Here is a 23801-nt window from a genome sequence, read left to right on the forward strand (position 1 = left end):
CCGGATGGGAATGAGGGCTCAGCCACAGACGTTTACAGCAGCTGTATCTTTGTGCCTGAGACTGCACCAGACGGGAGCCTAAACCAAGAGGAGGAGTGGGGGTGGGGGAATGGAAGGTGAAGGGAGAGTCCCGCGTGAGGTCTACATTCACGACAAGGACATACGCAACTCCAGGCACCGCACAGCTGCCAGGAAAACCCGCCTCCTCTTCCAGATACCTCTGGGGAGGAGCTCCGGTCAAAGCACGTGATGCCTGGGGAACCACGTTTACTATGGGCAGTCCTCCCGTTCATCCGCGGTTTCAGGGGTTGCCCCACAGATCTCCCACACCTAGACTCTTTACCGCAGTGCTAGAGGAATCCGTTCTCTTCCACGCGTCCCGCTATACTCCTCCTGCAGAACGTGGTTAGGCGAGATAAACAGCGCAGGAGTCCTTTGCCCACACTAAAGATGGCGACCAGTTGCGCTCACTCTGGGTCGGGGGAGCGGGTTCCAGGCGCCGGGCCTCACTGGGCGAGGCGCAGACGGAAGGGGCGTCTCTCGAGATAACTTTTCGACCTTCCTGGGAGGGCGCCTGAGCCGAGGGGCGTGGCCTAATCTGAATTCTAGCAGCTGATTGGCTTTTCGGCAGGTGGGCGGGGTGTCTTCCCTAACCCACCCCTCCCTCTTCGAACCGGAAGTGTCTCTCGGTCTTTCCAGCTGGTTGTCATTTCACTCGGCTCGGTCCTGAGGAGAGGGACTCAGCCGCGGCTGCTGAACCCGGGCACCGGGAGGCGGTGGCAGCGGCGGCGGCGGCGGCGGCAGCGGCGACAGCAGAGGAGGAAGGAGGAGAGAAGAAGAGCCAGGCGGAGTCCGCAACTACGACAGCGGGGACTGCGGGACCGGGGTAAAGCGACGGCGGCGGCGACGACGGCCCAGCAACCGTGAGGAGAAACAAAAGCCTTCTAAATTACAGTTTTTAAAAAAATCTGGGGGAAAAAAGAGAGAGAGCGAGCAAAGTGGGGAAGGCCCTTCTCTTTTAGAGTAACTACGCTGGTGGGGTTTTCCTATTTTTCCTCTTTTTTCCCCCCTGCGGAGAATCGAACTGAGAGAACTGAACAAACCGCCCCTGGGTCCCATGAGGGAAAAAAACCCCGGAGCCGCAGAGAGGGGTAGAGGCCGAAACCGCAGGACCTTCCAGGTCGCCCCCTTGGTCCCCGCACCCCGGGGCCGCCAGCTTTTCCTCGTCGAGTCTCGCTAATCCGTCCTGATCGCGACATCCCCAAGAGGGAGAAACGGGTGTTTCCAACCCATTTCATGGGGGAGAGGAGGCCGGGGGGAGCCCCAGGAACAGCGACAGCAGCAAGATCTGCACCCAGAGCTTCAGGAACAGCCCCAGAGGCCAAAACTGCACCCCGTGAAAGATCAGAAACAGGACCAGGAACAGCAGAAACTTCCCTGCAATCATCTTTCCATTAGTCAATGCTGATTTCCTCTCCCGCAACCAGGAATTCGCCTCCCACCCCAAATAACCTAATATAATCTCTATATATAAATATATAATATATAATGTTCTTAAATTATTCCTGATTTTTTTTAACCAAGCTGCCAAGAAAAGAACGTATTCTCCCCTTAGCCCTATTCTAATTTTTATGTGAGTGAATCTAAACTGCTGAAGAAGACCATATGTGATTGTTAAATTATATATATATATATATTTTTACTCCGCGCAATGCTTATTCTTCTACATCCATAGATGCTTGAGAAGCTGTGTTTTTGTCATTCATGTACGTTTTCCTTTGGAAAAAGAAAGCGCCTATTTTACTAACCAAAGACTTGATTTTTACCCTCTTCGTTTTTATTCCCTCCTAGAATAAGTTGGATTCATGTCAATGTTTTAAGACATTTTTTTTTTTTTTTTTTTAGTTTTTTTCTTTTTTCTTTCAGAGACCAGAATTCCAAATCTGTACTATTTAGGGTGATAAGCTGCGATCTTTGAGCTAGCTAAAAATAAGACATTTCAAACAAGCAACTTAAATTTGGGGTAGAGGATACAAAGGCGTGAGACATCAGGTTGTTGTTTTTTTTTATCATAAGATTCTGAGCCTAAAAATAATAAATGGGGGATTACGGGTTTGGAGTGCTAGTGCAAAGCAATACTGGGAATAAATCTGCTTTTCCAGTCAGATTCCATCCACATCTGCAGCCTCCACACCATCACCAAAATGCCACCCCCAGCCCTGCTGCTTTTATAAATAATAACACAGCTGCCAGTGGCAGCAGTGCCGGGTCAGCTTGGCTCTTTCCTGCTCCGGCTACCCATAACATTCAGGATGAGATCTTGGGATCAGAAAAGGCAAAAAGTCAGCAACAGGAACAGCAAGACCCTTTAGAAAAGCAGCAGCTCTCCCCCAGTCCAGGTCAGGAAGCTGGAATACTGCCTGAAACTGAGAAGGCAAAATCTGAAGAAAATCAAGGGGACAATTCTTCAGAAAATGGCAACGGGAAGGAGAAAATAAGAATCGAATCACCAGTGTTGACAGGGTTTGATTATCAAGAAGCCACGGGGCTAGGTACTTCAACCCAACCCTTGACGTCTAGCGCGTCGTCTCTTACTGGTTTCAGTAACTGGTCGGCAGCGATAGCACCTTCTTCCTCTACAATCATCAATGAAGATGCAAGTTTCTTTCACCAGGGAGGGGTCCCGGCTGCTTCGGCTAATAACGGTGCTCTGTTGTTTCAAAATTTTCCCCATCATGTCAGCCCTGGCTTTGGAGGCAGTTTCTCTCCTCAGATCGGGCCTCTCTCACAGCACCACCCGCATCACCCTCATTTCCAGCATCATCACAGCCAGCATCAGCAGCAAAGGAGGTCTCCTGCCAGTCCCCATCCCCCACCTTTCACACATAGAAATGCTGCTTTTAACCAGCTGCCTCATTTGGCGAATAATCTTAACAAGCCCCCCTCTCCATGGAGCAGCTACCAGAGTCCCTCTCCTACACCGTCTTCTTCCTGGAGCCCAGGAGGTGGTGGATATGGTGGCTGGGGAGGTTCCCAAGGCCGAGATCACCGCAGAGGGCTGAATGGAGGAATAACGCCCCTGAACTCCATCTCGCCTTTGAAGAAAAATTTTGCAAGCAATCATATTCAGCTCCAGAAGTATGCTCGCCCCAGCTCTGCCTTTGCTCCTAAATCCTGGATGGAAGATAGCTTGAACAGGGCTGACAACATTTTTCCTTTTCCGGTAAGATTATGTTCCATTAATAGATGAAGATGAAATAAGGAAACGGCAGGGTGTAATATCTATGTAACGAAGAGAGTTTGAATTGTCTGTATTCATATCTGAGCTCTTCTTAGAAAATTAGTTAATTACCAGATATTATTTTGGCAGGAGAGGAGTATAATTTGGAACAAAATATTCAGCTTTTTTTTTTTTTTGGTAAATTTCTAATTGTTATCTTCCCCTAGATAATCGTATAAATTAGCATAATTATGAATACCAGGTAGGTAGTGATGTCATGATTATTAACTATAATACCTTTCTAGCCTGACAAGAGAATCGTGGTTGGTTTTTCCCTACTTATTTAAGTGAGAATAAATAATGTAGATATAAATATATTTCATTGTGGAAACTGATGAGCATTTTCTACCCGTTTGCATAACTATATAACCTCGCAAATTAATTTTTGTCCACTGTAAGGTAGTGATTCACTGAAAACCAGCTATTGAATTATAGTTTTCTCACTGGTTATATTTTAAACCTGAAACCTCTCTGAACCCTGCGGTCTGAACAGTTTGAATTCGTCAATTTGGCAATTCCTGTTAAAGCTTTTTGCAAATTCTGGCCTGCCTTGTGTCAGTAAGGACTGCTAGAGAAATGATCTAAATATTTTCTTCATCCCCAATTATTTTTGCATACTATGAAACTGTTGATCTCAGAGTGACTCTTTTATGATGCCTTTCACCCATTTGTTTATTTTCCAGTGTTAACACTTGGGGGTGTAGATAATTAAACCATTCCTAAAAATAGGCCCAGGCAAAGATCACTTGTCTTTCTTGCCACCAATGTATCCTTATTCTGCAAGAGTCACATTGTTTCATGTTTTTTAATTAATGAGCAGCCAGTCTAGTTGATAGACATAGGATAAAGGGAATTTCATAGTTAATTGAACATCAGATGCCCCACTAAATTTGTGTACTTTGGGGGTATGATCATTTATATGTGTTTAGGAAATTTATATGGGTTTTAAGCTAACACTGAATCAGTCCTCAGAACAAAACCCACAAGATAAGTTCTATTATTATCCCCATTTAGAGATGAGAAAATTGAGTATCAGCAAGATATAATAACTTGCCCAAGAGCACACAGCTGATAAGAGCACAAACTCTAGGTTAAAAAGCAAGGATTAAAAAATGCTACATACATGTGTACGCATACACATGTGCTATATCTAGAGGGTTATTTTAGAGATCTTTCAGCAAAGGCTCAAACAGATTTCAAAATAATTGCAATGTCTCCATATATGATGTCAACACAAGTAGAATTATCTGTTTTAATTAATAATTTGCTCAGAGGGAGGGGAAGTTTGCTAAGAGAACCCTATGTCATTCCAAGGAATTAAATAACCCTTCTCTAAGGATTCAGGTATAATGATTAGGATGTATCTTAAAATATTTGGTGAAATCTAGTTAAAAAAATTTTTTTTTAATAATTTTTTTGCCCAGGTATAAAAAAAGCTGTTGGCTTTTGTTTTTAGAAAGGGTTTTTACTCAAACTGAAGAGAGCAATTATCATGCTTTAGTGGTCAGGTGAAAGGCTGTTGAAGACATTGGCAATCCCATGAAGTCTATTTTTAAAAAGTTGGTTTTGATATTCCTTTGAACATAAATTTAAGGGAAATTTAATGTAAAGGTAACTTTTATGAATTATTTATATATTCCTAATTTGAAAAAATCTAAGACGGCATTCTCAACATTTTTAACTGGGCTAAGATTGGCTCAGAATTAAAAATACTTTTCTATTTTGCTACTTATAAAGTGACAGAGTGAATTTATGTGACCTCATAGTTTGTTTTCCATTCTCAGTTTACTGACTTTTGATAAAGGTTTGCTTTGGGAAAAATAAAAATTCCAGAAAATGAATAAACATATGTATATGCACATTATTAATAGTTTTATGGAGCTAATGGGATGCGTTTAACATGTGAAATTTTTTTAATCAGATGTTTTCTTAGAAATTAAGCTGGTGTATGAAATAATAGTAGACTAGATTGATACTAAAAGGTACTGTTAGAAACTAACTCTTCCCTTAGAATTGTTGTCTGTTATGCTGAGGATGGAAAATGGGTGAGTCAATATACCTGGCTCAAATTTGGTAGGATTAGAAACTAAGTTGTTGCTTTCTGTTCACCATCCCCACCATTTTTAGGAGAGTGTATATATTTCTGTGTGTGAGAGAGTGAAGAGAGAGAAAGAGAGAGGTTGGGAGATGGGGAGCTGAGAGCAAGCATTGGGTTGAGTTGAAAGTCACAATAAAAATAAGTGATTTGAAAAGAATCTTTATGACAAGAAATTCCTAATAGGGTTTTGAAAATATAAGAAGTTAGTAAACTGAGTACCGTGGTGCTTACTTAAATGAATGTAGTTCTGTGTGTGTGTTTTAGAGAATTATTCTTTTGAATAATTTTTTGGCAAAAAATACTGTTTTGAGTTGATATGAATTACTTGGTTAAATCTGATATGAAAAGATTTGAAGAAACATTTATTTGACTGGGAGCCCAGACACCTAGGTTGTGGTCTTGGCCCTATCAGTGTCATAGCATTTGGGGACCTCAGTTTCTTCATAAAATTGGGGATGGTGGTGACCTAGGTGATTCCTAAGTTCCTTATTATTCTAAAGCAAGCTACTGTGAAATTTAAACTGCTGCAATCACAGTCCATACTTTTTTCTAAACACTGCTATCTTATTTAAATTTATTACCTTAAACACTATTAATTTTAGGAAAGACATTTTATAGATTAGTAATTCAATTTCTATTGCTTTTAGAAAGAATTCCTTAGGTGTTATAGAGAGATCTTAAAATTTACCACAGAAATTACAGGATAGAATTTACATGGCTATATTATAATATTGGTATTCAATCAAAGGCTAGCATGGAATTATTATATTAAAAGGAAATAATTTACCTGAAATGTAACTAATACTGGGCAATGTTTATTTTAATTTGAAATGAATCAATGGTTTTTACATTTGTTTAATACAGGTTTGGGTACATACAGTGAATTAAAATTCATGATGACATTTTAAATTAATTTTGGGGGCCAATCTTAACCTTCTCTTTTATCCATGTTTATGGAGCAGGAGCAAAGATTCCAAATATGTGAATAATCCTCTAAATAACTGATATGACAGGCATTATATTTTGGGATTTTCTTTGTATTAAAATTTGTTTCTAAGTTATTTTTGCTTAGCTTAAAGTTTTCATTATGTGGATGCAGATAACATGCCTGAAATCCAGTTTTCAGATACAACTAAACTAATATGTATTTAATAATAGCTAACATGCCTATGATAGTCTAAGTGTTTTACATGTATTAACTCATTTAATTCATTCAACAATCCTATGAAGTAGAAATTATTATTATTATTGTTATTACTATTCACACATGAGATTTGGCTTTTAACCATTATACTACAGTGTCTTTTCACATAGACATTTTACAGATGGGAGGGGTAAATGCCTCCCAGAAGCATGTAAGATGAGAGAAAAATTTTTACAGTGAATCATTGATACCTGATGATCAAAAGCTGATTATAAAGTTTTGAAAGTGGAAAATAATAGAATATATTTATTTATCAACTTTAAAATATTAAACAAATAATATTCAAATCAATATATTTTTGTTTGATTTTAGTACGTCCTATATACTAGGTACTGAGCTAGGTGCTTTCACATATGTTATCTCACTTCGTGTATAGAATTTCTCAACCCTATGAGGCTTAGTTTTATTGTCTTAATTTCAAAATGAAGAAACAAGGGCCATGTTTATGTGACTAAAGGCATGATTTGACCCTTACATTAAGGGGAGAAAAATCCTACCCATCCTGCCAAACACATCCTGGAATCCTGATGTCCGAACCAAATAATATATTGGGGCACCTGCCAATAATGAATTTGAATATAGCAGTTCTTTGGAGGGGTGCCTAGATCTTCTGTCCTTACAGGAATGTAAAGGAGAATTGTATGCTATATATCCTAGTACTCTCTTATATTCAGCTCAGTTACGCCCCCATCTCTATTAGCTAAGAACCAAGAAGTAGACCAAAAAGAAAAAAAAAAAAAAAAAGAAAAGAAAAAGGAAAGGGGGGAGACAAAATCTGTTACAAAGATGGTCCTAAAACTTGATTGATAGGGAGACATTTTAGGATTTGGAGCCCATTTGCTCTTACTTGGTCACCATGGATTTGTTAAGTTGTCTTAACCAGGCAAATAATTTATGTTAACTTTAATAACTCTCCTTGTGTTTTCAGTTTATTGATCCTCAAAATTATATATGGCATCTTATATCTGAAAACAGAAAGTTACTGCATCGCTTCAGGTCTGAAAGTCATGGTGAATTATCAATATTAAAATTGTCTAAAGTGCAACCTAATTACATTTTTTGTTTTCTCATATAGTCCCAAGAGGGATGTAGGAAACATTTTCTTTGACTTTGTATTTATCTATATTAGAAGACGGGAAAGTAATTTTTTTTAACTGTAAAGTATGGGTTGGATGGTTCTGGCTCCAGCAGAATTGAAATATTGGAAAAGTTTGGGAAAAGGCTACCAGATACCATTTTACACCTTTTTGGAGAAAGCCTTTTAACTAGGTTTAATTGCTTTTCTGATGGAATTGAAACTTGGGCAGGGTAGTTTTTTGATTATTTTTTGATGTGTCTTCAGGGAAGCCATGGAATATGATCAACACACTGTTCCAACATCTTTCAGGAAAAACCTGGTTATTGCAAGCCTAGTGAATGTGCTTGTTGCTAGTTGCAACTAGAAAGATGTTATTTAGTTCATGAGTTTATGCTTTTGAGAATAATTTTTGTTGGTGTTCACGAGAAAGAAATGGAAAAGTAGTCTTAAAGTTAACATATGCCTATTTTGAATTTTACAGTCTAAATCTATTTTCCTTACGACTTTTTTGCTCTTTCTATAAAGGAAAATAAGCTTGAGGTTCCATTATCACATTTTTTCAGCACTGTATTTTACCTCAGTTTTTGGTCCCATCACAGATGAGATAATATATTTCTCTTTAAGGCAGGGAGCTTGTAACATGAGCATTCATTTTAATTTTTCCTGACAAAAGTCATTTTGTATTTAATTGTTCAAACAAAATTGTTCTTGCGGAAATTAAAGTATATTTTTACCATGATAAATTTATAGCAGTGTAGAATTTTTTACTTCAAAGTTAGCGTAGATTCTCATCATATTGTATAATATTGGAACAGAAGGAGTTACACTTTCAGGTTTTCAGAAAATTCTCAATAGAAAGATAAAGGATCTATAGATTCTATTTTTAATCAGTTTCTGAAGCTGACACTTGGATAATTACTGAGCAAGGCTATTGTGTGAGGCCAAAAATATAGTAGACTGAAGCACAGGCCCTGGATCCACACAGACTTAAGTTTGATCTGAGCTCTAGTTAGCTGTGTGACCTTGAGCAAGTCACTTAAATTTGAGAACACAGACCTAGCAGTGAAGGGTTATTGTAAGCTACTTTAAATATGTGGCCGTATTAGGTAGCTTACATTTTTTTGTTTAAAATAAAATTAAAATCTCTAATATTGAGTAAAATCAGGAAATTAAAATAACTACAAAAAGCTTGGGTATCTATGAAAGATTTTGAGCAGTCCTTAGTTTTGCTTATCCTATCATATATGCTCCACTTCTCAGAGTACTACTTTTAAATAAGCTAGATGCAACCCAGGACAGATAAAACATTTAGCAGAATTATCAGTTTTCTTGAAGAGAGGTTTTATAATTGTTTATATACCTAAACATTTATTAGCATTGGCAGCCTGCATCTTTCAGTAGTTTGAAAGATTTTGCCTATTTTTAAGTAATTTAGAACATTTGGTTGTTTTTGTATACATTAAAGGAGACTGTACTTTTTTTTAAACATCTTTATTGGAGTATAATTGCTTTACGATGGTGTGTTAGTTTCTGCTTTATAACAAAGTGAATCAGCTATACATATACATATATCCCCATATCTCCTGTCTCTTGTGTCTCCCTCCCACCCTCCCTATCCCACCCCTCTAGGTGGTCACAGAGCACCAAGCTGATCTCTGTGCTATGCGGCTGCTTCCCTCTAGCTATCTGTTTTACATTTGGCAGTATATATAAGCCCATGCCACTCTCTCACTTCGTCACAGCTTACCCTTCCCCCTCCCTGTGTCCTCAAGTCCATTCTCTACGTCTGCGTCTTTATTCCTGTCCTGCCCCTAGGTTCTTCAGAACCATGTTTTTTTGTTTTTTTGTTTTAGATTCCATATATGTGTTAGCATACGGTATTTGTTTTTCTCTTTCTGACTTCACTCTGTATGACAGACTCTAGGTCCATCCACCTCACTACAAATAACGCAATTTCATTTCTTTGTATGGCTGAGTAATATTCCATTGTATATATGTGCCACATCTTCTTTATCCATTCATCTGTCGATGGACACTTAGAAGGAGACTGTACTTTAATGAAGAATTTATGATTTTGTTGGTTAAAAGACAGGAAAAGGTACCATAGATTTGAATTGAATATATTTTAGCTTTTATCCTGGAATTAAGTTCTGTTTTTTATATTTTAATTAATTTATTTAGCAAATATTTATTGAGCACCTGCTATGTTATGGACTAGGCATAGGTAGATATCTCATAAAAATTGTTTTGATTTGATTCATAATGTATTTCTGACCTGTGCTAATCTTTGAATGATACTGAACATACATTTTTTATCATTGTAAACAAATTAGCAACTAGCCCAATAGTTATATTTCATTTTAATCCATGAGCTGTTTAAACTTCAAGGCAAACTAACAGGTTCAACTTTAGGTATAACAGAAACAGTGTGTAAATGACAGTTCCAAATATTTTATTAATGGTCACATTTATAAATATACACCTGTACACAACATGTGCTTTTTTAAGTTCTGTGACAAAATGGTACTACAAAAGGCAAACTTTAGCCTGTGGGTTGCAGAATTTAGGTCTCACTACATGTCAAGGAAAAAAAACTTCATCAGTCACTTACAGGTCCTCCCTCATGTTTGCAAACTGAATTTTTAAAGTTTAAAGCCTTAAGCTAAAGAAGGACTTTTCATATTGTAGAGTATTTAGATTGGGCAATTTCTATTTGCTGCATATTTACCAGATATATCCCAGTCATTGCTTTCTTTTAGCTCTAAAATAAGTTATAGTTAATTCCTCAGTATTATACATTTTAAAGCCATATTTATTTAAATGTTTAAATGTTATGCAACATACTTTTAATAATAGTTTTCCCAGGTGTTTTTGAGGAATGCATCTGGTGCTAGTCAGTAAAATAACTGCTGTAGCCTTACTGTCTGTAAGAACCTTAAAAAGAACCAAACAATGTAAGAACAGTTGCTACTCAGAAAAACCTCCTAATTATCATATGGAAGTCAGATCTGAGTTGATCTGAGTTTCAACGATGGCTCTGCCACTTACTAGCTGTGTGACCTAAGGCAAGCTCCTCAACTTTCCTGATCCTTCAGTTTCACATTTCTTTTGTCCAGTGTTTTTGAAGTGAAATGAAATGTGCCTAATATTTGGCTTCCAAAAGATTCTGTTGGTATAAGAAAGTCATCAAATAGAAATATTAATTCAAAATTTTGCAAATAGCACAGATTCTTAAAAGGTGAAAACCATTGTGTAACTGGTGTATGGTAATTTGAGTTTAACTCTAAAGAAGAATTTTAGAATCTGAACTATAATTTTGTTTAATAAACTCAGTGTACTTAATAGTGGGAATCAGCCCAGATGATGCTCCCATTTTCTTGAACATTGCTGGAAAATTTAGTGACCAACTGGTTTTTTTGTTTGTTTGTTTGTTTCCTCTTTGGATAAAGTTTTTCCCCCCAAGTCTTTTTCATTTCTTATTATGGAAAAGTTTAAACATATGCAATAATAGAGTAGTGTATAGCAAATTCCCATGTACACACATGTCACCTGGCTTCCAACAATGAGCAGCTCCTGGACAGTCCTGTTTCATCCATCTTCCTAACTGTCTCTTCCTGCTTTCATGTTATTTTGAAGCATTTCCCAGGAACTGAAGCATTTCCCAGGAACTGTATCATTTCATCTGTAAATGGTTTAGTATGTGTCTCTAAAAGATAGTCTTTTTTTCCCCCTTAAAAACATACAAAAATATCTTCTAGTTGTTTTTTAAAGAAAGATAGTGAGAAATTGAAGCAAGGCCCACATTTCTGTTGTACCTGCTCAGCCTGTTTCACCACTCAACCTGGTGCTAATCTCTAAAGAAACCACTATTGGCCGCATCTCCCTTCTAGGTCAAGAAGGGTGCTGGTGGTCACATGGCCGTCAAAAAAAAAAAAAAAAAGAGAGAGATCGAACAAGACACCAAAACATCAGCTGATGACCACAAATTTGGGAGGAGATTGTTCAGTTTTCCTCTCTTCATTTCAGCCTTCTCCTGGGTTCAGGCTTCTGTGGACTTGGGGGAAGGATCTCCAAAAGGAGAGAGAACAGGACAGGACTGAGAGCATTTTGGTTGTGTTTTTGTTTGTTAATGTGTTTTTGTTTTTCCGAAGGGGAATTTAAAGGTTTGGGGTCTTTTGCAGGCCTTTGGACTGCATCACACTTTTTTTCATCTCTTGCTCTTTTTCAACCCACAAATGTTTGATGCTTTCAATGGACCGTGTGCTAGGAGTACATGACCAAGGCAGACATGCTCCTCCTCATGAACTGTACAGTCCGGTGACCTCTTGCTCTGTGCCTGCGTGTTGAGAAGTGCCTTCTGCTCCGGAGACTCTGGAGAGCTAAGGATGTGGCGGGGGGAGCTGTGAGGGCCCAGAGGCCGACACTGGGCACAGGCTGCCTTTTGACGTTGCTGTCAGGGCTCATGAAAGAGAAGAGACGTTATGGATGTTATGGGTTACAGGATACAAGCCTCAGTTTAAGAATAAAGATTGCGTATTTGGGTGACCGTTCTCTCTGCTGACTCCGGACCCTGATCAGGCCCAGCAGATGTATAGCAGAGGACTGCTGACTGTCAGTAAGCAGCCAAAGACAGAGGACTGGCCAGAGGGTCTACATGACTTCATCCCTTAGGGCCTAGTTTTAGTAGCTCTTCCCACTTTCCTGAACTAATGACCTCTTGCCTCGAATAGCTTATTAGGTAGGAAATATCTTTTTCCCCCCTTTTTTGTTTCTCTATGAAAATGAGCTACAGGAAATAGCACAGAACAGCTGAATTATTCAGATACAAACAATGCCTAATTTAATATGTTAGTTTCGGGCTCCTTTGCCATTTCACCAGAGAGGGAAGGGGCAGAGGGGATGTTTACTGAGAGGATCTCCTAACTGGTGGGCGTGGTGTGGGCCTTGTCTCAGTTCTCCGCACCCCAGTTTTATAAGGGAGGTGCGATCCTTATTTCCATGAGGAAATCAAGGTTCAGAGACAATGCAGTGTCAAGATCAGTTGTCTTCTAAGTGGTGATTTAAACGCAGGTCTTGGACTAGATTTTAATTATTTCCCTCTGCCAGGCAAGGTGAAAATGAACAAATAGTTAACAAGAGGAAGGGGTCTATTGATTTAGGAACTGACTAATCAAGTCTAGAATGCCAAGTTGTGTTTTTAATACAGTCAAGTGGTGACAAGAAATATTTACCACTTTAAGGATTTCTAATGGTGAACTTGAATGTGGCTTATTTAGTGAAGGTGGGATCAAAGAAAATTTTCTCAAAGGCTTTCTGGAGAGATCAGATTCTTCAGTTCATGTGGAAGAAAATGGAGCTATTGATCCAGTCAGGGTAATACCCCAAAGACATTGATTCATTTTGTTATAGTTTATTATTCTATTAGGAAGCACTTGGTAGCCCAAGATCTGGAAGACTCTTTGCCTCATTATAAAGCGGTCATAATGAGAAAGCACTGACTGAAGAGGGATCCTGCTAAGAAATATGAGATGCTATTAAATGTGGTTTCTCCTACTTCAGGTAATTACCTCTTTCACTTTAACCTCTGACACTTGTTCTCTGCATTCAGACCCTGTATACAGTGAAGGATTTCATACCTCGCAGGTGTTGATAGATTGGAATTTCTAGGTCATGACAAAGCTCATTTAAATGGACCACTTTTCTGAGCTTCTGCTCTGAAGTCAGACTCCACCACTCACTTCTTGACTTTGAGGGCAAGTAGTTGACTTCTCAGAACTCATTTGCCTAAAATGGGGGTGATAATTGTATCCACTTTACATGATGGTTGTGAGGAACTGATGTACATAAATCATACATCATTCATCTGAGACACAACACAGAGCCAGGAGGGACATGTTAGCCACTTTAATGATGATGGTAACGATGATGAGAGACTTACTGGACGCTGCACAGTTGCTACAGTCTGTGGCTGTGGAGATGAGTGGAGCTCGCAGTCCAGCGGCAGAGGGGGTGGGTAGCTGTAACAGAGCTTGTCAATATCATGTGGGCTGTCGGTGTGCTAGGGGGATATGGGGAAAAAGGGACTTGTGCCTGCACAGGGATGGAAGGGTCATCTGGTAGTGGAATCTTGAAAGCTGACTATATTGCCAACTTCTGATATCTGTGGCCTTAAATACTTAACCCAAGAAAAATATTTACATTTTGGCAAATTTTGGATTAAAACTCCCAGAGTTACCTTTGATTAATTATGGGCTCTGCTGGCATCTCAAACTTCCTATTTATTTTGGCAGCTGATACACTGGCATAGACTTTGCCTTTCAAACCAAAATATTTTCCTTTCCCTTCTTCACCAGGGAAAGTTTAAGCCGGAAAGAGAAACTTCCATAAGCTGATACAGATACCTGGCAGTCTGAGAAGTGATGCTCACAGTAATGTATGTCTTTATATGAAGGCAATGAGTAAAGGGAGTAGCTGAATTTTGGCTTTGGTTCTTAGTAATGTGGGCACATTCAATTAAGTACATTTTGTGTTTTAGACCAGGTCTAGTAATGCTAAAACATACTAACTCAAGTATAAGAAGACAGGAACAATTAATGGAGTGGTCAGGGTGGTTGTTCTGTTGAAACTGAACTGAATTGTAATCTTTTTTCCAACTTATGCATCTTAGAGCTTGGAAGAGAGGGCTTTGATTTGGCTTTTGAGAGCAAAGCCCTTCTCTTCATAAGGAAACCTTAAAATGGTTGATGTAGAATATTTAAGCTGGACTGCATCACAGCTGTCAACAGGATGTAAGCTACAGCTCACACCCCCAAGTATCTAATGAAGTTAACCTGTGGAATGGAATTGCTTAACTCAGTGGTTCTCAAAGTGTGGTCCCTGTCTTCACTTGGAAACTTGTTAGAAATGTGAATTCTTGGACCCTACCCAGACCTACTGAATGAGAAACCTGGCGGGTTGACCCCAGTAGTCTGTGTTTTGACAGGACCTCCAGATGATTCTGATATACTCTTAAGTATGAGAAACACTGGCTTACATTATCCATCTGGATTTTTTTTTAAAAGCTACAAAATGATAATTTTGGTTTGTGGCATAATTGCAATCTGGTTGTTCATCCTGATTGTAATAGACCCAACAGGTTCACGTGCTTCTTGTGGCTACTCTGGGATGTTGTAAAAAGACGTGTCATCAGTTCTTTGCGCTGTGGCAGTTAGGATTATTCAGGTGAATGTTAAAAGGACAGGTCCTGCTCTTTGAAATACTAATTTGTTTTGTCAGAAGGTTATTTTTATCAATGTTGATTTTCATAGTGGCTTGTGTGGTTTTTCCTTTAGAAATTGTCCTGTGAAGTAGAGATGACAGAAACTGAAACCAACAAGTTACAACTCAATATATTAAATACAATTAATTTTTACAAAATAAAAAGAGGTCTACACATTGTAATCAAGTTTGCTTTGCTGAGCCTTGAAAATAATTGGTGGTCTTTTATTTTCATTCATGATTATTAAGCTCACATGTTCTAGAGTCAGAAGGCCTGGGTTCAAATTCTGCCTTCTCCATTACCTGACGTTGGTAAAGTTACTTAATCATGCTAAGCTTCACTTTTTTCCTCTGTGAAATGGAATAATAACTTAACACTTAATTGTATAGGATTTTTTTGAGGAATAAATGAGATTATGCGTGTAAAGCATTAGAGCTTGTTAAATGTTAGCTGCTGGTACTATTATTATTGCTATTACTACCACTTCTGCTCCTGTGGTTGGCTGTAGTTAACCTAGAGATGCATTTGTGTTAGGTCTTTAATTTGTGGACCACATCTATCTGTCATCTCAACAGGAAGAAGGAAGATAAAGCTTCTTTTTTTTTTTTTTGCGGTACGCGGGCCTCTCACTGTTGTGGCCTTTCCCGTTGCGGAGCACAGGCTCCGGACGCGCAGGCTCAGCAGCCATGGCTCACGGGCCTAGCTGCTCCGTGGCATGTGGGATCCTCCCGGACCGGAGCACGAACCTGTGTCCCCTGCATCGGCAGGCGGACTCTCAACCACTGCGCCACCAGGGAAGCCCCGATCAGTCATTCTTGTTCACATCTTTGATTCCTTCCATACTCATCATAATTTAAACTGCAAATCTTGAAGGAGCACAGACTATCTTAGGATATTGGAAAGCTAGAATACAAGTGTATTTTGTTTCTGGGAAAGGAATATTAGAGATCTAATCAAACTCTTCCTTTTTTGGATCAGGAAAAGGGTCTAGAGGATGAAAATGCCAAGCTCACATGACACTCCAGGCTTCCTAGTGCCTAATGCTCGGTTCCACTGATTTAGGCTGATGTTCATATTTTGATCATCAGCTCAAGTTCAATCAAGAAGAGCTGTCACTTAACAAGGTTTCTATTTTATAGTTAGTTTACTTTCTGGGAAATGGATTCTAGAAAATAGGTAAGTGGTTTTGATATTTGGCCCAATTAGCAAGCCAAAACGGAAAAATCGAAGAATAAAATATAGAAATCAAAGCACTCTTGACTTGTCACTTTGGTTCTTGGGCAGGAAAACCAACATTGTTTGTGCTGTTCTTATTCCTTGGGTTTATTTGTGTCTGTACCCCTCCACCTACTTTTTAATGACACCGACATTTACATTTTGGTCCTTTTTGTAAAATTAGATACTTAAAATAGACAGAAAAAAGTCAGTGAGGGAGTAATCAAGAATGATAAACTTTGGACCCTCTCTGAGAACAGAATGTTTACTTGACAAAATATGTGGCTTGGAACTCTGAATTACCGTAGCATCATAGGAAACAAAGTGTTATACAAATGTAAAGTAGTTTATAATAATTGTAATTGCGAATAAGGTTGGATCGTGGGGAGGAGTACATATTAGACCAGGGTTGTCAAAATTGTGGTGCTTGTGCCATTGGGTCTGTATCTTGCACTTAAAAATGTCTGTTGAGAGACTGTTTTCTTCTAATTCCATTCAGAGCCTGAAAATTCTTCTCAACACATTACATCTGAGAGTCAGTACCAGTTGATCAGAGTTTGTATATTGGTATTTATTTATCATCCTTGTATTGAATCGTGACAAATGAAAGGAAAGCTAGTATAAGTGTAAAAAGGATAGAGGGTTTTTTGTTTGTTTGTTTTTTAATCCCACAGAGCATTACTGAAAATTTAAATATTCATTTAGGATTTTAGTTTTAATGTACTGTACCAATTAGAAGTCAGTGGTTATTTTAGCAAAAATCTTTATATTCTAGGCAATAGGCTGGGGGGGGGCGCGGTATGAAGTGGCTTTGCTAAATTATAGGTGAAAAGGAGGCTTCTTTACTTACTGGAAACAGCTGTCATAAAACAAACAAAAACACTGTATAATATTCTTTATTGACTGATTCTCTTGGATGCTCTTGTCATTCAGTGATTGGCAAAATGCAAGTTCTGGAAGTTCACAGGTTGCTTACTACTTTAGTTGCATTAAAAAAAAAAAAAAAGGCTGAGGTCTCCTCTTCCATCTCTCCCCACCACCATTACATTTTGACCCCCAAACCCCCCTACAACTCTATAGCCAGAAAGGGGATGTATAAAAACAAACCTCAAGATAAGGAAATAGGAGAAAAGAAATATTTTCAACATTTAAAATAAATTACTTGAAGGAATTCATTCATTCCTCAATTGAGGAGACATATGCAGGCTTTCTAAGCTGCCAGGCCCTGTGTGAGGCACAGTGACACAGACATGTGGAACAAGGCTTCTCAACCTGTTTCACATCATGGCACGCATAGAAAATGATAATATAGAAATAGAAATCATCTGCCAGGGAGTTCCTGCCACATCAGGCCCTCTGGGCAGTCCTGTGGGTTGAGGAGATGATACACCATCACCCTTTGGGAGTTACAAACGTTGGGAACTTTTGATTTAAGACGTACTTCCTACCCTTGGGAAACTGACAGAGAACATAGGCAAGGGAACAGACACTGAGCATTAGTGTCTCCAAGACTGGTTTTGTTGTGGAGAAGAGATAGTGGCTGGCCTGATTTTGAGTGTGGTGCATAGATTGTTGGAGGGAGGACAAATCCAGCTACTGCAGAAAGAGATAGCAGAATTTTGTCTTAACTTGTTTCTCCAGTTATGCCTCAAATCCACTTGGCTTCCGGAAGAATGTGCAATAAAGTTTTGATTTAATTCAGGGCTTGAGATGAGGAAGGATAAAAACAGAAGAGTTTTTCCTTTTTGTGAACACTAACCTTAGAAATTCTCATTCTGGCCACCTGTCCTCCTGCCTCTCTATGGACCGTATTGAGAAGATGAGGACAATGAGGAAAGGATCGGGAGGAAAAGTGGGAAAGATATTCTGGAAGAGCCATACCAGTTTGGAGCCGAAGAGCATGTTAAGGCATCTACTCCCCTCCCATCTTCATCCCCCACCACCCCGGGGGAAAAACCTGTAATACTCTCTACTTTAAATATGGATTATATCCCAGTGTAACTGCCCTTGGACCCCTCAGGTTGCAGAAGTAAAAAAAAGTTTGTATCCTAAAACAATTGAGTGAATATTACTGGATATCTGTGCGGTGGGTGGGGTCAGGAGGGGCGGTCCCTATTTCATGGAAGGATAATAATAGTATAGGGTGAGTAGTGTTACGGAAGGACAAAGGAGAAATGTCAGGATGATCAGAAGGACTACTTTTGACCTATCAACCTTAAAGTTCTAGAGAAGCTGGAAGGTGGAAAAGTGAGATCCCAACAAGTGTGGGGGAAAAAAAAAAAGGGATAAAATGAGGTGAATTCTTTTACAAAGCCAAAGCTTTGAGTTAAAAAGTAATGAGAGAGAAAATGTAATAAAGAGGGCTTTGGAAGCCCCCTTTTCTTTAATACCCTTGCTGTCGTCTTTATATGTGTTAATGTATTTAATTTGGAAACTTCAGTATTTAATTTGAAAACTTTTTCATCTACTTTTCATTATCAAGCTAAACTTTAATTTTAGTTATCTCTAGTACTTTTTACCCTGAAGAATGCCCCAGCAGTTGGGGTGGATGTATATTTTCAGATTCCTCACCCACTCATGAAGTGCATTTCGTTAAGCCGGGGTTTAGACCAGCAGTGTTCTCCACACCTTGTCTTTCCTTTAATGGCAGAAAAATCAAGAATACTTTGCCACTTAGTGGCCTTACAGACATTTGATGATTATTTTCAGATCTTGGCTTATAAGTAAATATAGCTATTCTGAATAGCACATGTAGATGCCGCCTTAGTAGATTACTGCTGGAACAAGTTTGGGAAGCTTTGCCACATGACTGCAATCTTAAGTGACAGAGAAAGATTATGAATTCTATTTTTACATTTATTTAATATTCTTAACCATATGAAAATTAGTTTGTTTTTTCTTTGTTCATGAAAGTTATGCTTTTATTGAAATTATTATTAGAAATCAAATCTATCTTTGCTGAGCCCTGGGTACCTAACTTTTGTGGTGTTGGTGTTTTGGAAGTGTTAAAAATAAAACGTAGTAATAATGCGCCTTATACAGAGAGGGAGGAAAATTGCCACTTTTTGATGTGTCCCATCAAATACAGCTTATTATCCTCTTTTATAATTAAATGCTGTTTTAAAAGTGGTTTGTGGCTGTTTGTATTTACAGGATCGCCCCAGGACTTTTGACATGCACTCACTGGAGAGTTCACTCATTGACATAATGAGAGCTGAAAATGATTCGATTAAAGGTAATTTTCCAAATGTAACTATTTGATTTTAGTAAATAGTTTAAAATGTGTATTATCTATGTAACATGATGAGCAATATGGCAAATATTGTAGATTCATATTTTATATCCAGTCAGTTCCATCAATTTTATACATGTACCTCTTTTTGTTCAAAAACAAACATATTTTATGCGCATCCGCTGTAAGCCCTTCACAATACCAATTAAGGGACCTACCTACAAGAGTTACTAATTGCTAAGGGAGGGCAGTTAACTGGAAAGATGGGAACCATACTCCTAATTTTTTTTTTTTTTTATCTCTCAGGCAAAACCTGCTAAGTGCCGCAAAACCTTTATGTCTGTTCACCAATGACAGTGCCTATACACTAGGAAGAGTTCAAATGTTGATAGATTTTTTGGCCTAGTTTCATGTTTTTTAAAATGGCCAACAGTTTCAAAGTTAAAATGAAGCTTTGTAGTTCTTGAAATACTTTTTCTGCATTATGTTAAAAAAAATAGTGCTATTCCCACTTGGATTCTGGTCTCAGTTCTTTTACCCTGAATAAGATATTGCAGTTTGACTAGGCCTCAATTCCTTCATCTTTAATAGGGGACTTAGAACCACTCTTTTTTTTTTTTTTTTTTTTTTTTTTTTGCGTTACGCGGGCCTCTCACCGCTGCGGCCCCTCCCGTTGCGGAGCACAGGCCCCGGACGCGCAGGCTCAGCGGCCACGGCTCACGGGCCCAGCTGCTCCGCGGCATGTGGGATCTTCCCGGACCGGGGCACGAACCCGCGCCCCACCCATCGGCAGGCGGACTCCCAACCACTGTGCCACCAGGGAAGCCCAGAACCACTCTTATGATAAGGGAGTTAATAATGGGGAGCTTTAAAAATACAGGTGCCTGGGCCCCATCCCAGGTGTGGGGTGGGGCTTATGATATTTTTTAGTGTCTCACGTGATGTTCATGTGTAGCCAGAGTTGAGAATGAGCAGATTAGATGTTCTCTAAGGGCCATTCTAGCTCTGATTTTGTGAAAACTACCCCACAAAATATTTTTCTGCAAAAAATCTCATTTTACTAGACTGAAGAGTTTTGTTTTTTTTTTTTTTTTAAAGACATTTGGGTTGTTTGGTATATTTGGTCCTGTCACAAGTTGTTTGTTTGTTCGCTTATTCATTCATTCATTCATCCAACGTTTCTGAGCCTGCTTTGTGCCAACAGAGCTTTGCGCCGGGATCAGAGGTGGCAAAGAGCCTGTGACTTCAAGTGGTAACCAGCTTGGCCTAGTTTTCCTTTGAGTTTGGTTTATCATATTACTGATGCAGTAAAACTATTTTTCAGCAAACCTATAACAATAAATTTTTTTATGAGGAATTTTTTTGAGGTCTGGAGAGATGAAAAATAATATGTGAAAAAATATGTGTCCATCTGATGAACTAACTTTTGAAGGTCTTGACTGAATTCCTCAGGGAATTCTGATGGACTCTAATCTGATTGCATACTTTGTTTCTGAGGAAAGAGGATCTCTCAGAATTGGCTTTTTTTTTTTGGTCACTTCTTAGCACTCTGACTTTGGCTAGTCCTTCAGCCTCTTCGAACCTTTGTTTTCCCATCAGAAAAATTAGGAAAGTCTAAGGCCCTGTCTAACACCAGAAAAACTGCACACTTTAAAATAAAGTAGTTAAAGGAGAAATCTGAGTAGTCTGAATTGTACAGTCTCACTTTCCTGGTTTTGTACTATAGTTATATAAGATGTTCCCAGTTGAGGACACTGGAAAAAGGGTACACAGAATCTCTCTGTACTACTCTTTGTAACTTGATGTGAATCTATGATTGTTTCAGAATTAAAAGTTAAGTACAGAAAAAGTTTCTAAAGGACACTTTTTTTCCTTAATTGATTTCCTCAGCAACTTTTTTTTTTTTGAGAGCCTCTTCTCTTATGTACTAGATAATAGGGATAATAATTAGAACTCATTTTCATGATAAGTGCCTATGTCTTTTATCAGAGAAAACAGTTTACAAATGGCAGCAGTATAAACACTTTATTATGTGATGCTTCTAAGAAGTAAGCTTCTAACTAGTATTTATGTAAGAGTTTGCACACATTATTCTAATAGGATTAACAACATTTCCTTGGTTTATCGGATACAGCGAGGACAACTCTGGTTTATTTTTTCTCCTATAGTTTGCTAAGTGGCTCATTGTGTAAACTTCTGCCTTTATTCTATATTCCCTTTTAAATTTTTTCTTACCAACTTTTACCTAAATTAGGTTTCTTTAGGCTGATTCTGTAGAGATAATTAAAAGTTAAGTCTGATGACAGAAAAAATTAACTCTGATTGACCTAACGTGGGAACACAAATGTTTTGTGAAATTGTGACATAAAAGAGGAAGTGTGGCAGGATGGAAAGACCATGGGTTTTGGAGTCACACAGACCTGGATTTTAATTGCCACTCTGGGGCTCCCCTGGTGGCGCAGTGGTTGAGAGTCCTCCTGCCGATGCAGGGGACACGGGTTCGTGCCCCGGTCCAGGAAGATCCCACATGCCGCGGAGCGGCTGGGCCCGTGAGCCATGGCCGCTGAGCCTGCGCGTCCAGAGCCTGTGCTCCGCAACGGGAGAGGCCACAACAGTGAGAGGCCCGCGTACCAAAAAAATATATGTATATAAATAAATAAATTGCCATTCTGCCACTACAGTTTTGTGGTAGTTATGAGGATTAAATGACATCGTGTGTCTATAAAATCCAGCATACTGCCAGTTCATTGAGAAGACACTCAATAAATGGTATCGAGTATTACTAAACATCTATTAAGTCTGTTTTCATGCTTATCAAATGAGAAAACCGGTTTCAATATGAGTGCCAAGGTGACTTAAGCATATTAACTGAACTTTGTGTATTTTTTCCTTCTAAGAGAAGTAAGGAATTCACAGATGAGTTCATGGTCCTAAAATGCCAGACTGCAGTTATGCTTGATTTTTTTTTTTTAAACCAAGATGATGAACTTTATACCATTGTAGTCTATTGCAGTGCAGTTTTGCTCAGGGGAATACTTTATTTCTTGTCAAACTCTCCTCTGATTTAGACAGCTATTTTAGGAAAACTATGTTTGATTTTAACAGTGGTTCTATTGTGAAATTTTGTTTAAAGGTGATAATAAAAGCTGAATATCTTTAAAAAATCTAACACATTGTCCTTTTAAAGTAAGTATATAAAACTGCCTGTCCATTTAGAAAATGAATAAATAGCCTCTTCATGTGCTCTGCTTCCTTAGAAACAGATAAAACAGAAAATGGGCATTATTTCTATGAGACTAGTATAGAATAATATGCCTTTCAAAACATTAATTTGAAAATTGTTTTTAAAAAACTATCATATGGAGGCAGGTTTTATATTTGGGTTAGTTTTATCTTAAAAATAACTATAAAATATATTATGAATGACTTCATTTATTTTTATTTTCATTTGCAATTCCTCATTGATATGTGGTTTTTGTGTATGTGTTTAAATAATGAAGCCTAAAATTGATACAAGACCTGTCAATTGAATGAAGTCGTTAAGGCTGTATTTATTATTTATTTAAATAAAAAAAAAAAAAACCCAAATTGAATTTGCCTTTTCCTTTTGGGAAAAAAGAAAAAGTCTCCCTTAATGAAGTTGGTTTAAAATTTTATTTTATTTTTGCCATCAACAGACAAGATGTTAATATGCCTAGGAACTTTCAAATATAATTTTTGAGTTTATTTTTTATGAATGTGCTGTTGATTCCAGTTGGCTTGTTTAGCAACCTTTTTTTTTAAAGAAATGTGCAAACAGAATAGCTAGCCTTCATTTCATAATTTATATATATATATATTTTTTACAGTTCATTTAAAAATAGTTTTTCTAAGAATTTTAAGGCTACTGTCATTTTCTCCATGTACAGAGGTTTACCTCTTTGAGAAGAAAAGGGTCCTCCCTCTGCCTTATCTCCATGTCCTTTCACTGATCAGCTGGCATATCTGTATGTAGTATTTTTATCCACGAAATTATGTATTGCCTTCTCCATAACTAACACCAGTGACAGTCTGTAGCAGTTCTTCCCCAGAGAACGATTTCATTTTCCTCACTGCACACCCAGTCTTACAAGCTAAGAGCCTGCTCTGTAGACTAATTTTTGAATTTTGATCTCTGAGATGGCAGCTTGTGCATTGCTACTATAATTATTAGGCTTATCAAGTATTTTCTTCACCTGGACAGGAAAATCTTTTACTATTGTAGATGCTGAGATGATTATTTGGGAAGTATTGTATCTTACTGTTATTTATGTTTTTTCCTGCCTGTGAAATTGGTACTTATTGTTTAGAAATGGAGCACCATGAAATAGATTAAAAACACGTGCGAGTGCATCTGTTTTCAGCCCTTATGAAGCATAGTTTGGACATAGTGAAATAAAGATTCATGAAGCGGTATT

General features: G+C 38.3%; 1 protein-coding gene across 4 annotated transcripts in view; it reads left to right on the forward strand.

Moving 5' to 3' along the window:
* Positions 1-2098: 2098 nt before the first annotated feature.
* Positions 2099-23801, forward strand: part of CPEB4 (cytoplasmic polyadenylation element binding protein 4) — a gene marked incomplete at its 5' end in the record, with an annotated part of 58389 nt that continues 36686 nt past the window's right edge. For all 4 annotated transcript variants that reach the window (XM_079703569.1, XM_079703570.1, XM_079703571.1 and 1 more), the window contains 2 exons: positions 2099-3223; positions 19287-19368. In XM_079703569.1, coding sequence (XP_079559695.1) covers positions 2099-3223; positions 19287-19368 — 1207 coding nt within the window. The remainder of the gene's footprint in view (positions 3224-19286; positions 19369-23801) is intronic.

The sequence above is a fragment of the Hyperoodon ampullatus genome (genome assembly GCF_949752795.1).
Source record: "Hyperoodon ampullatus genome assembly, chromosome: 4".
Taxonomy (NCBI): Eukaryota; Metazoa; Chordata; class Mammalia; order Artiodactyla; family Ziphiidae; genus Hyperoodon; species Hyperoodon ampullatus.